Source organism: Typopeltis vanoorti, chromosome 10 (genome assembly GCF_054136105.1).
Source record: "Typopeltis vanoorti isolate ZY-2024b chromosome 10, IOZ_Tvanoo_1.0, whole genome shotgun sequence".
Taxonomy (NCBI): Eukaryota; Metazoa; Arthropoda; class Arachnida; order Uropygi; family Thelyphonidae; genus Typopeltis; species Typopeltis vanoorti.
Window position 1 is genome coordinate 3,998,108 of NC_143558.1, and position 16,313 is coordinate 4,014,420.

General features: G+C 37.3%; 1 protein-coding gene across 5 annotated transcripts in view; it reads right to left on the reverse strand.

The window, feature by feature from the left end:
- The window catches only part of LOC150102137 (spermatogenesis-associated protein 7-like), a 151,681-nt gene that overhangs the window by 18,991 nt on the left and 116,377 nt on the right, over positions 1-16,313 (reverse strand). For all 5 annotated transcript variants that reach the window (XM_090399380.1, XM_090399379.1, XM_090399381.1 and 2 more), the window contains one exon: positions 7,524-7,581. In XM_090399380.1, coding sequence (XP_090255506.1) covers positions 7,524-7,581 — 58 coding nt within the window. The remainder of the gene's footprint in view (positions 1-7,523; positions 7,582-16,313) is intronic.

Consider the following 16,313-nt stretch of genomic DNA (forward strand, 5'->3'; position numbering starts at 1 on the left):
TGCTGCTACAAGCCAAGGAGCACAGAGGGTGGGGAGCATGAGATGTTTAAACAGTTGAGTTTGGCAAGTGTAAGAAGAATGATTGTTATGGGAGATTTTAACTACAGCAGTATAAGCTGGGAAGAGGAAAATGAATGTACTAATAAGGAAATGGAATTTCTAGAATTCTTGAGTAACAAATGTCTTAGACAACATGTAATAGAGGGGACAGCAGGTTCAAGAGTTTTGGATTTGGTCACAGCATCAGAAGAGCTGATGATAACTGAGATGACATCTTTCTCCCTCCAGTTGGAGAGAGTGACCATGTGGTTTAGACTTGGAAGATGAATAGACATGCAGGAGTATCAAAGAAAAGAGAATGTATGTGAAAATATAAGGTGGGTGATTATAATAGTCTTAGATATCAACTGGGAACAGTTCCATGGAGGGAGGAATTTTGGAAGGGCGAGATATCATTAGTGCTTGGGAAATCGTGAAGGAATATTTGTTAGCAGCAATAGTAAGTTGTATTCCACGAGTGAAGAAGAGGACACAATTTGGTGTAAAGTGGATGACAAACAATATCAAACAGGAACTACAGGTGAAAAAGAGATTATGGAAGAGATATAAGGAGAGGGATGGAGAGCAGATGCATGAAGAATATAAGACTCAGGACAGGAGAGTGACTAGTATGGTGAGGAAGGCAAAACTGGAATATGAGAAGAGATTGGCATTAAGATCCAAAGAAAATCCTAGGGAATTTTTTAGCTATGTGGCCAGTAGGAGGAGAAATGACGGTGGAAGAATGACATTCTGGGATAAAAATAGTAATAGAGTGACTGATGCAGAGGACATATTGGAGTTGTTCAATAAACAATTAGAGTATTTCATCCTTGAGAAGTAAGTTTTAATACTATAGGGATAGGGCAAGTTTGAGATTTAGAGGTACAAGAGGAGAGTGTGTTCCAAATACTGAGTACCCTGGATGTCAGTAAAGCTGTGGGAATGGATAAGTTTTAAAAGAGGTAAACCGTGAGTAGACATATCGGTACACAATAAATAACGGAAAAAACTCGCGTAGAAAGATTATTTATTAGTATAATTTTCGCCTGTGTGTCACAGGCATCCTCAGTACATTAAGCTCAAAATTAAACACTAAGTGACAATTCCAAAAAGAATTTGGAATTGTCACTTAGTGTTTAATTTTGAGCTTAATGTACTGAGGATGCCTGTCACACACAGGCGAAAATTATACTAATAAATAATCTTTCTACTTGAGTTTTTTCCGTTATTTATTGTGTACCAATGTGGGAATGGATGCTATTTCATGACGGGTTTTGAGAAGGTTAACGGACCTGGCTTTTCAATGACAGTCTGGCTACGGGAAAGGTATCCAAGGAATGTAAGAAAGGCAAGATAGTGCCATTGCATAAAGAGCAGTAGCAAACTGGAAGTGTCTAAATATAGGCCAGTTTGTGTTTCATCAGTAGTTGTTAAGATCTTGGAGAAATTAGTGAGGGACCATATACAGCATTGGGCGGATGAGGGTAATGTTATCTGTGAGAGTCAACATGGATTTGTTTAAAGGGTGCTCTTGCTTTAGTAATATGATTGCCTTTTATAATAAAGTGAAAAGAGCAGTTGAAGGAAAGGCATATACTGCCATTTTTTTGGATTTTGCAAAGGCATTTGATAGGGTACCACAGATTAGCTGTTACTTAAGTTGCAGCACATGGGTTTAGATGTTGGGTTAGTCAACTGGATTCAGAATTAGCTGTCTGATAGGTATCAGAGAGTTGTGTATGGTGGGGCAACATCAAGGAGGCAGAAGATTACAAGTGGGGTTCCAAAGGCCTCACCTTTATATCAATTACATTATCAATGGATTGCAAGGGGATATTCAGTTGTTTGCAGATGATATGGAGCTGGGCAGGGTTTTTAGTAATAGTGCAGATGTGGCAGCCCTGCAAGAGGATTTCAATAAACTGGACAAATGAATGGGGGGTGTCGGTTTAATGCAGCAAAATGTAAAGTCTCGAAGTTTGGGAAGCATCGATGGGAGGATGCATTCTCAATTCGAGGAGCTATATTGGAGGAAGTAGGGGGAGACAAGAGATTGGGGGGGGGTGATGATTGATAGAAAACTGAACTTCAGGGAGCATATTGCAAAGGTGGTGAAGGTAACACAGAGGATTGCTGCAATAATGAGAAGGACGCCTACCTGCAGAGATAAGAGTTATCATTCTGTTGTAAGACTCTGATCAGACCACTCTTAGAAAGGGTACAGAGGCAGATAACAAAGATGGTTTCAGGAGTGTACAGTGTTGGTTATGAGGATCGACTGAAGGAATGTGGACTGCAGAGTTTGGTAGATAGAAGGAGAGGTGATATGATCGAGACTTTTAAACTGTTGAGAGGCAGTTACAGGGTTGACACTGGGGAGTTCTTTCACTTGGTGGAACAGCAGGAACGAGCGATGACAAGGGGGTCATCTCTGGAAGTTATGAAAGGAACCTGTGAGTAAGAGGGTGAGGAATGGTTTCTTTGTGTGGAGGATAGTTGAACTGTGGAATGTGTTGCCTGATAGTGGTGAAAGCAAGAATGGTCAATGAGTTCAAGGAGTGGTATGAGAGACTTCGTGTTTCCTGGGAAGGTCCTCCCATGATGAGTCTCTCGACTCCATGGAGGCCTGAATAATAATAATAAGCTTTGAGTGGGCTATGTGCAAAACGCATCAGTAGCTGTCTGTATACCCTGATGATGAATGGGATCCAACCACTGCAGGATCATTTTGGCTTGCCGAACCATTGACTTGAGACACATAATCCAGCTTTGAGCATCTGAGCACACGATATAGACAAAGCAATGAAGATGGACCAGGCCTCCATTCAATAGAAGATAGAGTACAAAGGAGATTCAATGCACTCTTGCACTTTGCTCAACCTGTTAAGGGAAAAGCTGTGGAAATGAGACATGATATATTTTAAATTGTTGCAAATATAGGCTAACAACAGCTTACATTTAAAGTTGTAAGTCAGCAATTAGAATTGAAGGTGGTATAAGAAGATGGATTGATGAAAATCAAGTATAAGACAGGATTATTGCTCTCTCCACTGTGATTCATTATCTCTATGGTTCACATTATGAAGAAAAGTGGTAGCATTATATGTGATATTAAACTTGGAGATATTCAACTGAACTCTTTACTTTTTTGCAGATGAGGTAATATTGTTAAATAAATCCAGTACAAGTCTTCAAGACTTTTTAATTAAATTGAACGGCTGCCATAGCAAATTTGGAATAAAAATCAGTAATAAAAAGATTACATAAAGATGAAAAGGCTAGAGCTACAGATATGAAAGGATCTGAGATGCTGGATTAGTATAGATAACAGATACTGAATCATATTAAAAATGAGGATATTAAAAACATATGAAAACAGGCAGGAACAAAAAACATCAATTGTATTCTCAATGATGAACCTACAGAACAATATTTCAGCTATTTAAGCACAATTTTTAGTGAAGATGGCAAATTAAACTAGGACAACAGAATAAATTTATAGTGGGGATTCTGGTGAATAAATTTATTTGGGATAAGAGAAATTTTCTAATGCACCAAATTATCATGTCCACAAAAACACAGTTCAAACCAATTTTAACTTATAGATCAGAGAGATTAGAAATAAAACAGTACATCAAAGGCTAGAACTACAGAGATGGGAGGATCTGAGAAATATTAGTACAGATGACAGACAGCATCAATGAGTGCATCATTGAATCATATTAAAAATGAAGATAGTGAAAGGAAATTACCTTATTAGCATTCAAGAATGTGTGAGCAGAATAGAAAAAATTAGCAAAAAAAATATGCTTTGAAGCTAAGATGGCAGGATGGCATGTGGATTAATGCAATTAGTAGTGTCTTAGAAAACTAAAATGTAGGATCTGACAATATAGCTAATAGGAAAGCAGTAAACTTGAAAGGGTACTGGATTAGATGACAACTGACCAGAAATGCTCAAATATGGAAATATAAAATATTTACAATATATTCTGCATTGTTTAGAAAGTCTAATTCTGGATGATTGAGGTAAAGTTCTCACAGTGCCAAACGAAGCCTTTTAAGCTTTTTCCTTCTTTACACAAAATATGTGTGTGTGTGTGTGTCTATATATATATATATATAGACACACACACACACACACACACACACTGTATATTCATATCATTATCACATGGATGTCATGTTGGAGACTTAATGGATTTTTTTTTTTACAACACTCAAAAAGAATTAAAATAGAATTTAATACTTCCTATATTTCGTCCTAGTCACTAGGACATCTACGGGGATTACAAAAACAATTAATGTAACATATACACAAATAACAAACAATACTAAGCCCAACCACGTGGGTGACACTAAAGTCCTATCTAGGTTGAGTGCCCTCTAAGGGCAGTAGTAGGTGGCCTGGGATGTAAGGTGGGAACTCTGGTGATGAGTGTTTCCCAAATCTTCGGAAGCTTAATGCAACCGTATTTATTGAGATTTGGTTAGTTTTTGAGAGCTGCTGCTGCTTCTAAGAAAAGTCTCTCTTTCTTGAATTTGCTGTGGTGGAGCATGGTGGTTTTCTTCCATGATACCCTGTGGGTGGTGTCCAAAACATGGTCAGCCAAGCCTGAATGGCCATAGTTGTGTTTGGATGTAAGACTTGTGTTCCTCTAGACGGATGGATGCTGATCTGCCTGTCTGTCCAAAGTATGCCAGCTTACAGGAGCAGGGTACTTTGTAAACTCCAGGCAGAGAGAGAGAGAGAGAGGAGGGAGCTGATCTTTCGTAGAACGGATAAGGGTAGCATGTTTGCGGTGGGTCTTATATGCTGTGTGTAGGTTGTACTGTTTTAGTATCTTGGCTATTTTTTTGGATGTGCCACGGATGTAGGGTTTGGTGATGGCATTTTTAAAATCTTGTTGACGAGAAGGACAGGGAATGGGGGAGGAGTCGATTATTTTTTTGATACTGTGATCGCTGTAGCCATTGGAGAGGAAAGTGCTGTGTATGTGGTTAAGCTCAGTAGTGAGGGCGGTTCCACTGGAACAAAGATTGTGGGCTCTCTTGGTCAGAGTTTTAATAATGCCATATTGTTGAGAGGGGTGGTGGTGGGAGAGTTTGTGAATGTATCTGCCTGTGTGTGTGGGTTTTCTGTATATGGTGAAGGTAAGTGTATCCTTAGGCAGGCATGTGACTAAGGTGTCTAGGAAGGATAAACAATTGTTCTTTTCCTTTTCCATAGTGAACTGGATTCTTGGATGAAGACCATTGAGATGACTGAGGAAGGAGTCTAACATGTCTGGGCCATGAGGCCAAACAGAGAACACATCATCTACATATCTTAGCCAGATAGAAGGTTTGAGAGTGGGGCGGAGTCTATGGCTCATTTTTCGAAAGCTACCTACATCCCACTAGAACACGACCCCACAAAAACACAAGTTAAGAAACTAAAAATCTTACTCAAAAAAGTATCTTCCTGGCCCTCTGACGTCACGAAAAAACTTAAACCTTTCCGCTCCCGTTCCCCACGAATATATGGTTTACCAAAAATCCACAAACCCAATTCCCCACTCAGGCCTATAGTAGATGCCACCAATGCACCTTGCTATAGACTATCTAAACAGCTGGCCAACTCTCTGATCCCCCTCACCGGAAGGTCCCCTTCCTATATAAAAAACTCGACCCACTTTAAATCCCTCACAGAAAATTTAACCTTGAATAAGACAGACATATTGGTAAGCTTTGATATCTCCTCTTTGTTTACCAATATTCCCTTAATTGACACCTTATCTCTCTTAGAAAACGTTTTTCCCTCTGACATCTTAGATCTCTTTCCCTTTGCCATTAACTCTGGGTATTTCTCTTGGAACAACAAAATCTACAAGCAGATAGAGGGAACTGCCATGGGTTCCCCCCTCTCACCCCCCTTGCCAATTTCTATATGGAAGATTTCGAAAAACGAGCCATAGACTCAGCCCCACTCAAACCTTCTATCTGGCTAAGATATGTAGATGATGTGTTCTCTGTTTGGCCTCATGGCCCAGACACGTTACACTCCTTCCTCAGTCATCTCAATAGTCTACATCCAAGAATCCAGTTCACTATGGAAAAGGAAAAGAACAATTGTTTATCCTTCCTAGACACCTTAGTCACATGCCTGCCTAAGGATACACTTACCTTCACCATATACAGAAAACCCACACACACAGGCAGATACATTCACAAACTCTCCCACCACCACCCCTCTCAACAATATGGCATTATTAAAACTCTGACCAAGAGAGCCCACAATCTTTGTTCCAGTGGAACCGCCCTCACTACTGAGCTTAACCACATACACAGCACTTTCCTCTCCAATGGCTACAGCGATCACAGTATCAAAAAAATAATCAACTCCTCCCCCATTCCCCGTCAACAAGATTTTAAAAATGCCATCACCATACCCTACATCCGTGGCACATCCGAAAATATAGCCAAGATCCTAAAACAGTACAACCTACACACAGCATACAAGACCCACCGCAAACTTGCTACCCTTATCCGTTCTACGAAAGATCAGCTCCCTCCTCTCTCTCTCTGCCTGGAGTTTACAAAGTACCCTGTTCCTGTAAGCTGGAGTACTTTGGACAGACAGGCAGATCAGCATCCATCCGTCTAGAGGAACACAAGTCTTACATCTTCAAACACAACTATGGCCATTCAGGCTTGGCTGACCATGTTTTGGACACCACCCACAGGGTATCATGGAAGAAAACCACCATGCTCCACCACAGCAAATTCAAGAAAGAGAGACTTTTCTTAGAAGCAGCGGCAGCTCTCAAAAACCAACCAAATCTCAATAAATACGGCTCAATAATTAAGCTTCCGAAGATTTGAGAAACACTCATCACCAGAGTTCCCACCTTACATTCCAGGCCATGTACTACTACCCTTAGAGGGTGCTCAACCTAGATAGGACTTTAGTGTCACCCACGTGGTTAAGCTTAGTATTGTTTGTTATTTGTGTATATGTTACATTAATTGTTTTTGTAATCCCCGTAGATGTCCTAGTGACTAGGACGAAATATAGGAAGTATTAAATTCTATTTTAATTCTTTTTGAGTGTTGTAAAAAATCCATTAAGCCTCCAATATGATGTCCTCACAGCACTTAAGCCTCTACACACGTATCACATGAATGCATGCACTTAACCTATTGAAACCACAGTTAACTCATAGTAATGCACACAAAATGCTACATAAATACACATCATGACAATCTTCTTCTTTAAGGAAATAAGCAAAAGGATTGTTTTGAGATTATAATTTTATAAAATAAAATCTAAGTAACTGAACAATCATATTCTGACTTTTAACAAATAATCAGTCATTAATCTGAAAATAGTATTAAGTTTTCCATGGATATTTTATCAAATAATAAATAATTTAATCATTAGAAAAGAGAAGGATGCAATCAGTTTTAATCTCCCTACAAACATGCTTTAAACAACTCACCTTATCTGTATTTTTTAATTTCAACTGTATATGAAACTGGAAAGCTCTTCTGATAGCTCTAGATAATTAAATTGGAATATTACATTTTTAAATGGTATGGCATATAACTAATATAAGAATAGTTGAATTAATCATTGTAGCAAAATTCTCTGTTAGTCACAAATTGGTCAATCGCAAACTCTGGGTAGTGGCCCTTCCCTTAATGCATAACACTATACATATCCGCAAGGAGATGTGTTTTGCATTATGGGAGATACTGAGATAGGAGTGATGTTATCTTGCTCCACCTTTGCAACGAGTTGCCTGGTGTTGTACCACCTTACTCCAGTCCTGAAGATATTTTCAGGTGCAAACTTTGTTTGCTCACACTTGGATAAAGGATTAAACAAATTATTATAGTCTAACCAAGTGAAAAATAAACTTTTAACATAGTTCAGAAATCGTTGGAATATGACAAGGATCTGTACTTTAGTTTTGTAGATCTGGAAAATTCATACAACAAAGTGCCTAGAGATAAGAAGCTTTTCAAGCCACTACAATTATGTGGGATGAATGGTACATTATACAGAGCAATATATAGTCTATATTTAAGTTATCAATCGGAAATTAAAATTGAAGGAAATACAGAAAGATGATTTGATGCAAAATCATGGGTAAGACAAGGATGCATATTATCTCCACTCTTATTCATCATCTATATGAATCACATTCTGAAAGAAAGTGACATTAGGCCAGATATTAGAATTGGAAATGTCAAACTTAGCTCTTTGCTTTATGCAGATGATGATGTGCTTCTAAACACATCTGGTACACGTCTCCAGAATTCTCTAACTAAATTGAATAACAGCTGTAACATGTTTGGTATGAAAATCAACAATGAAAAGATCAAAACTATGAAAATAGGCAGGAACATAGAAAACTTCAGCTGCATTCTGAATGGAGATACAATAGAATAAGTAAAATAATTGAGCTATTAAGGCACAGTTGTTAGTGAAGATGGCAGATTAAATCTGGAAATAGACAACAGAATAAACAAAGCTGGTATGGTGGGTAGCCAACTGAATAAATTTATATGGAATAAGAGAGAAATTAGCCGAAACACCAAACTAGCAATATACAAGACAGTGTTTAAACCAGTTTTAAGTTATGGATCTGAGAGTTGGGTTAGAAATAAAGCACTTGATCAAAGATTAGAGACCACATATATGAGAGTTCTGAGAAAAATTATGGGAGCAAACCAATGGCAGAATCATATTAAAAATGAAGATATTAGAAAGGAACTTGACCTTATTAGCATTCAAAAATGTGTCAACATAGCTATCTATGGTTGTATGGCCACTTAAATAGAATGGATGAAGAAAGGTTAGCAAAACAGGTGTTGGATGCCAAGGTGGCAGGAAAGAGACCCATAGGAAGTCCAAGGTCTAGGTGAATTGATTTGGTCAGAAGTGTCTTAGAAGCATGAAATGCTAGATATGAAAATATTGGAGCACTCACAAGTAACAGATTGATTTTGAGGAAAATTGTTGATAGGAGATTAATAATAATGTGAACTTAATCATGTAGCTTTCATAGTAAGCCGAACCCCCCCCTGGGGTTACATATCAGGAAGTTTATGATGGTTTTTTTGTTCTTTTGAACCTGTCACAAGTGTTTTAGTTTTTTTCTGCATTTATCTAAGTCCATAATAAGATAAAACATCATCCATTTTGGATAATGTTTTAAATCTTGTTCACTCCCAGCTAATACAGCTGTATCATCAGCAAAACATGTATATATATATATCTGCATTCCATGTACAGTTGTGCCTTTCATTCCTTCTTTTATTGATTTCATTGCATTCTCTATATGCAAGTTGAAAAGTAAGAGTAATGCACAACCTTGTCTTACACCTTTCTTTAATTCTGCAGTCACTTCATTTTCCTGTATTTGTATCTTTATTTTCTGGTTAGCATACAATTTCTTAATTAGTCTTCCATCTCTCTCTCTCTCTAGTAGTTTCCAATTCCCTTCATTATTTGAAAAAGCTAGTTCTATTGAATACCTTTTCCAAATTTATAAAGTCAATGTAGTAGTTTTATTTTCTTCAATTCTTTGGTCTATTATTGTTCTTAAAGCTAACATTTTTTCTCTAATTCCCTTATCATTCTTATATCCAAACCGATCTTCATCTCAATAACATTTATTATTATTATTTTATTCTATGTTTCAATATATTTAGCATAATCTTTGAAGCAATTGGGTAAAGTTTATGCTTTATCATTTTTACAGTCTGTTATATTCCCTTCCTTGGATATTATACCATCAAAGTTTCATAGAAATCATGAAACAAAGTTTCATGATTTCTATGAAATCATGTAGATTAGCCTAAACACTTTAAATAAGATTCATGTGTTGCCTCTCTGGTCTAAGACTTTTTTTTTTCCTAACTTCATATTCTGGTTTGATAATTTCACTATTCATGTTTTCTTTACTATATAAGTCTTAGAGATATTCTTTCCATCTCTTCTCCCCCCCCCCCTTTTTTTTTTCATTCTACAGTACATTTTGGGATTGCTGGTGTGCACAGCAATTATTCAGTATTCCCTGTCAAGCTTGCCTTGTTTTCAATGTATGTTTACTTTCTTTATGCAGTTCTTCTATCCAGTTTTCCTTCTCTTTTATTTGCAGTCTTCTTCAATCTTGTTCCTTGCCATGCTGTTTACAGAAATCTAACAATCTTTCTCCAAGTGTGTGGTCACTCTTTGTTTCTACTCCTAGTTAGCTGTAATAAAACTTTAGTTGCTTTCTGTATCTCTTCTTGACTGTAGTCAATTTGACATCATTCAACATCTCCTGATAATTTCTCCTTTACAGTTTTCGATATTTTTCCTTACTTTTTAGTCTTTTATTTTTCCATTGCTTTATTTCATTCTTCTATTAAATTAAGTATCTCATTTGTGCTCCAAGGCTTCTGTTTATCTTTTAGTTATTTCCTTGATGACTGTCCAGTCTTTCTCGCTGTTCACATCAAGCATGCAGTCTGTTTCTTTTTTTTTAAATTCATATATTCTGTCTTCAGTAGTTTAATATATTCCATTTCCTCTTTCTTATATTTTATTTTATTCCACTTTGCAATAACAAGTGTGTAGTCACTCTCTGTTTCTACTCCTAGGTAGTTGTAATACAACTTTAGTTGTTTTCTGTATCTCTTCTTGACTGTAGTCAGTTTGACATCATTCAACATCTGATGATTTTCATCTGTAGTATCTTTGGTACTTCATAAAGTGTGTTAACAACTATAAAGCCATGCTGTTTACAGAAATCTAACAATCTTTCTCCACTTGCATTCTTCCACCCAGTTCCAAATCATCCAGTTTCTTCACATTTACCGTCCTCTCCAACAACAGCTGCATTAAGAGTCATTCATCATAATTCAATTATCTTTAACAGATGTTATTAGTTCCTCTAGTGTTCATATACCTTTTCTATTTCAATATTCAGGGTTAGTCATTAGTATGTATGCTTGAATTATGACAAGATCCACTGAGATTTCTATTTAGGTTGTCATCAATTTTCTGTCATTCATATGGTAAGTATTTTTTACTTTTCTCTCCCCATCTTTTATTAGTAAGAAATATATACCATTTGTTCTTTCTCTCCTCTACTATAGATGATTCTGATTTTCACTAATTCCTACATCTTTTTCCTCACTTGCTTCTAATTTCCCTACTGTCAACATTATTCTCACATTCCAAGCTCCAGCTTACATTGGTATTTCTGTACACTCCTGATATATTTTCCTGTCTCTAGATAATTTCCTGTATTTCTTCATTATGTAGATACACTGTATTTTACCTGGGTATTCTTAAAAATCTCATTAAAAGGACCCCTGAGGGAACTCAGGGGTCCTTTTAATGATAGGTCTAGTGGAGATACCAGGCAGAAGCATTAGCAAGGTCCCGCAAGGAGATGTGTTTTGCATTATGGGAGATACTGAGATAGGAGTGATGTTAGCTTGCTCCACTTTTGCAACGAGTTGCCTGGTGTTGTACCACCTTACCCCAGTCCTGAAGATACTTTCAGGCGCAAACTTTGTTTTCTCACACTTGGATAAAGGATTAAACTAAATTATTATAGTCTAACCAAGTGAAAAATAAACTTTCAACATCTTTCTCTAACCGTTTGGCAACTCCTATAGGTAGAGATAACCTTGCTAATGCTTCTGCCTGGTATCTCCACTTGGGCCTGGCTCCCACTGAAGAGACTTCAATAAAGGTCAAAACTAGTCTGGATAGTGGCCCTTCCCTTAATGCACAGCATTATACATATCTGCAAGGAGATGTGTTTTGGATTATGGGAGATACTGAGATAGGAGTGATGTTAGCTTGCTCCACCTTTGCAACGAGTTGCCTGGTGTTGTACCACCTTACCCCAGTCCTGAAGATACTTTCAGGTGCAAACTTTGTTTGCTCACACTTGGATAAAGGATTAAACTAAATTATTATTGATTTCTGAACTAGTCGTCTTAAAGTGAAAATCTGATCTTGACAACTTCTATTTGGCCTGAACCCAGCTTGTTCTTCTCCAAGTTTCTCTTCCACAATCTTTCTCAACCTCTTTTCAAGTATGCATGCATAAATGTTATCTGAAACACTTAGTAGAGAAATTCCTCTATAACTCTCACATTCAGTTTATTCCCTTTTTTTTTTTTATAGATGGGTACTATGAGAGCTCTACTCCAATCACTGGGAATTTGACCTTCTGAAAAGGCCTCTGAATTATGCAGTGTACAAAACTTTTATACCTTCATACTTGAGCATTTCTGGTCTAATATCATCTACTCCAGCTACCTTTCCACATTTCAAGTTTGTGAGTATTGCACTGATATGTACTCCTCTCTTTGTATCCCTCTTGAAAATTTTCTAGTATGGTTCTGTCACTGCTTAATTCGTTTAACGGTCTTTCAAAGTTATTACTCCCGACCTCTAGGATATCCTTATCTTCAGTTTTCATGTTTTACAATAAGATAGATAAAATAGTGATTGGAGATTAAGAATCTCAAAGAAGTAAAATATTTCATATATATATATATATATATATATATATATATTTATAAAAATAAATTTAACTGACTAGAACCCGAGAAAGTATAACAAAAACCTTTAATACATCACAACTAGTTTCATCGGTGATCCGACTTCTTCAGGTGAGAAATAAAAACATAAGACATAAAATAACACGGTAAAAAATGAACTTTACAGCTTAATAAAAAGCAGAATAATAACAGTCATATTTGAATAGGTGACCGCGTGCTACCGTTGGCATGAGTAGAATGTGTGCGACAGCTAATTTTTGAGCGCCAGTACTGGATTACTGCGCTATGGGAATCGGGTAAATTGTAGCTAAGATTATTGTTTAAATGTGAAGGGTCCAGAACTATTTCTTTTGATTCGATGATTCTTCTTTCGAATTCATCCTTGCAAATATATAAATTAGTAGTGCGTTCCCAATCAACTTGATGTGGCTGTTCTTCAAGGTTAGAGTTTGCCGAGAAAAGGACATGACTGGAAAGGGCGCTCGCTCGTGCTCTACTGTAGGAGATGTCACGTCTATGTTCCTCAAGACGAAGTGAAACAGATTTGTCTGTCTGGCCAAAATAAGGTCGACCACAGTTGCACAAAACTTTATAAACACCAGGAAAATGCAGATGGTTGTGTTTTGGTTTTGGTCGACTCAGAAAAGAACGAAGTTTTGGCAGCGTAGTATAGTCGGTCTTTATGTTGAATTTTTTCAGAATCTTAGCTAGTTTTGGGGTAAGAGTGCTGATAAAAGGCAACTGTATATGAGTGATAGGGTTGGAGTCATCTTCTTGTCGAGGATGTTGGCGTGGTCTCAAGCGTTTAGTGATGTTACGAGACGAATATCCATTATTTAAGAAGGTGTTTTTCAGGAAGTTAAGCTCTGTTTGAAGGTCTTCTTCTGTGGAAATGAGACATCTTGCTCGATGGGCGAGGGTGGAGATGATGCCCAGTTTCTGAGGTGGGAAGTGATGAGAAGAACCATGTAAATATCTATCAGTGCGGGTGGTTTTTCGAAAAATTGAAAATTTAAGACAGTCTGGTAAAGATGGCATCGATCCTAAGTAGATTCGCAGTTTGTTTTGGTAATTGTCCAGCTGCCTTCTCAACTTTCGTAAGAAAGAGTTCTTTAGGAATGAAGGTCGGAGAAGGAACAAAGTTAAGGCCCTTTGAGAGCACACTAAGTTCTGCAGGAGAAAGTGTGTGAGAGGATTTGTTAATCACAACATTTTTTAAATTTTGTGAGTTGATATTGGATTGGCGAGTTTGTTCCTGTTTGAGTTTATCTACCTTCTGACGAGGTTAATGTACATCTTATCAAGGATTATGAAAAAACTGGTAAAAATTGGACTTTTTATTAATAGGTTAGTTTTTCTGAAAAGATGCAAATTTCACTCTGTCATCCCGAAGTTTTTAGATTTCAAAGAATTGATTCGCACTAAACGTGCTCATAATATCTATCACAAGGCTAAACTTGATTTATTATATGAAAGAATCGCAGATACCAAGTCCACATTAGCTTCTTTGTTCCGCAAAAGAGATTCTTTAGAAAATAACTTAAACTCATCTTTAGACAACAGGTTCTGGATTGATATTAAAAACACGAGCTCTCTCCGTGCTTCTAGATCGCAACTCTCCAACAAATTAATTCTTATCAGAAAATTCAACCAACTCAAACAGGAACAAACTCGCCAATCCAATATCAACTCACAAAATTTAAAAAATGTTGTGATTAACAAATCCTCTCACACACTTTCTCCTGCAGAACTTAGTGTGCTCTCAAAGGGCCTTAACTTCGTTCCTTCTCCGACCTTCATTCCTAAAGAACTCTTTCTTACGAAAGTTGAGAAGGCAGCTGGACAATTACCAAAACAAACTGCGAATCTACTTAGGATCGATGCCATCTTTACCATTAACAACAGTCGTCATCCTACAGATAATCTATCGCCGACAGAAAGGAAAGCAATACACCAACTTCGTAACAACAATGACATTATTATCCTACCTGCTGATAAAGGGAATGCAACTGTAATCTTAGACAAAGCTGACTACCGTTGTAAGATGAACAACTTGTTAAGTTCTAATACGTATTCTATGCTAGAAAGTGATCCCACAAGAGAACTTCATAACCGTACAAACAATCTTCTGAAATCAACTTCTGAACTTCCTAGACATACAAGACTATCTCTCCGCTCTCTCCATCCCCTCATTCCTCGGTTGTACGGCTTGCCTAAGATCCATAAGGTTGACACCCCTTTAAGACCTATTGTGGAAGGGATTGACTCACCTACATACAATCTGTCTAAATATCTTGCAGCTTCTTTAAAACATTTAGTTGGCAATTCTTCTTCCTTCATCAAAAACTCTGAAGATTTCATCTCAAAAATAAAAAATTTGAATCTTTTAGACTTGGACAGAATGGTGAGTTTTGACATCGTATCATTGTTTACGAATGTTCCTACAGATGAAGTTCTGAGTCTTCTTAAGGACAAGGTTTCTAAAAAAGTGTTCGCTCTTCTAACTCACTGCATCAATTCCGGCTATTTCTGCTACGAAGAGAAAATATACAAACAAACTAGCGGTTTAGCTATGGGCAGCCCTCTATCTCCAGTCTTAGCTAATTTTTTTCTAGAAGATTTTGAAGAGAAAGCTATTTCCTCAGCTACTTTGAAACCTAAACTGTGGTTACGTTACATCGATGACGTCTTCCTTATTTGGGGACATAGTTTAGAGGAACTGAAAAACTTCCTAAACCATTTAAATAACCAACATCAAAACATTAAATTCACATCTGAACTAGAGGTTAACGGCGTTCTCCCCTTCTTGGATCTAAAGATCAGTAGATTTCCTGACTGTCTTAAATTTTCAATTTTTCGAAAAACCACCCACACTGATAGATATTTACATGGTTCTTCTCATCACTTCCCACCTCAGAAACTGGGCATCATCTCCACCCTCGCCCATCGAGCAAGATGTCTCATTTCCACAGAAGAAGACCTTCAAACAGAGCTTAACTTCCTGAAAAACACCTTCTTAAATAATGGATATTCGTCTCGTAACATCACTAAACGCTTGAGACCACGCCAACATCCTCGACAAGAAGATGACTCCAACCCTATCACTCATATACAGTTGCCTTTTATCAGCACTCTTACCCCAAAACTAGCTAAGATTCTGAAAAAATTCAACATAAAGACCGACTATACTACGCTGCCAAAACTTCGTTCTTTTCTGAGTCGACCAAAACCAAAACACAACCATCTGCATTTTCCTGGTGTTTATAAAGTTTTGTGCAACTGTGGTCGACCTTATTTTGGCCAGACAGACAAATCTGTTTCACTTCGTCTTGAGGAACATAGACGTGACATCTCCTACAGTAGAGCACGAGCGAGCGCCCTTTCCAGTCATGTCCTTTTCTCGGCAAACTCTAACCTTGAAGAACAGCCACATCAAGTTGATTGGGAACGCACTACTAATTTATATATTTGCAAGGATGAATTCGAAAGAAGAATCATCGAATCAAAAGAAATAGTTCTGGACCCTTCACATTTAAACAATAATCTTAGCTACAATTTACCCGATTCCCATAGCGCAGTAATCCAGTACTGGCGCTCAAAAATTAGCTGTCGCACACATTCTACTCATGCCAACGGTAGCACGCAGTCACCTATTCAAATATGACTGTTATTATTCTGCTTTTTATTAAGCTGTAAAGTTCATTTTTTACCAT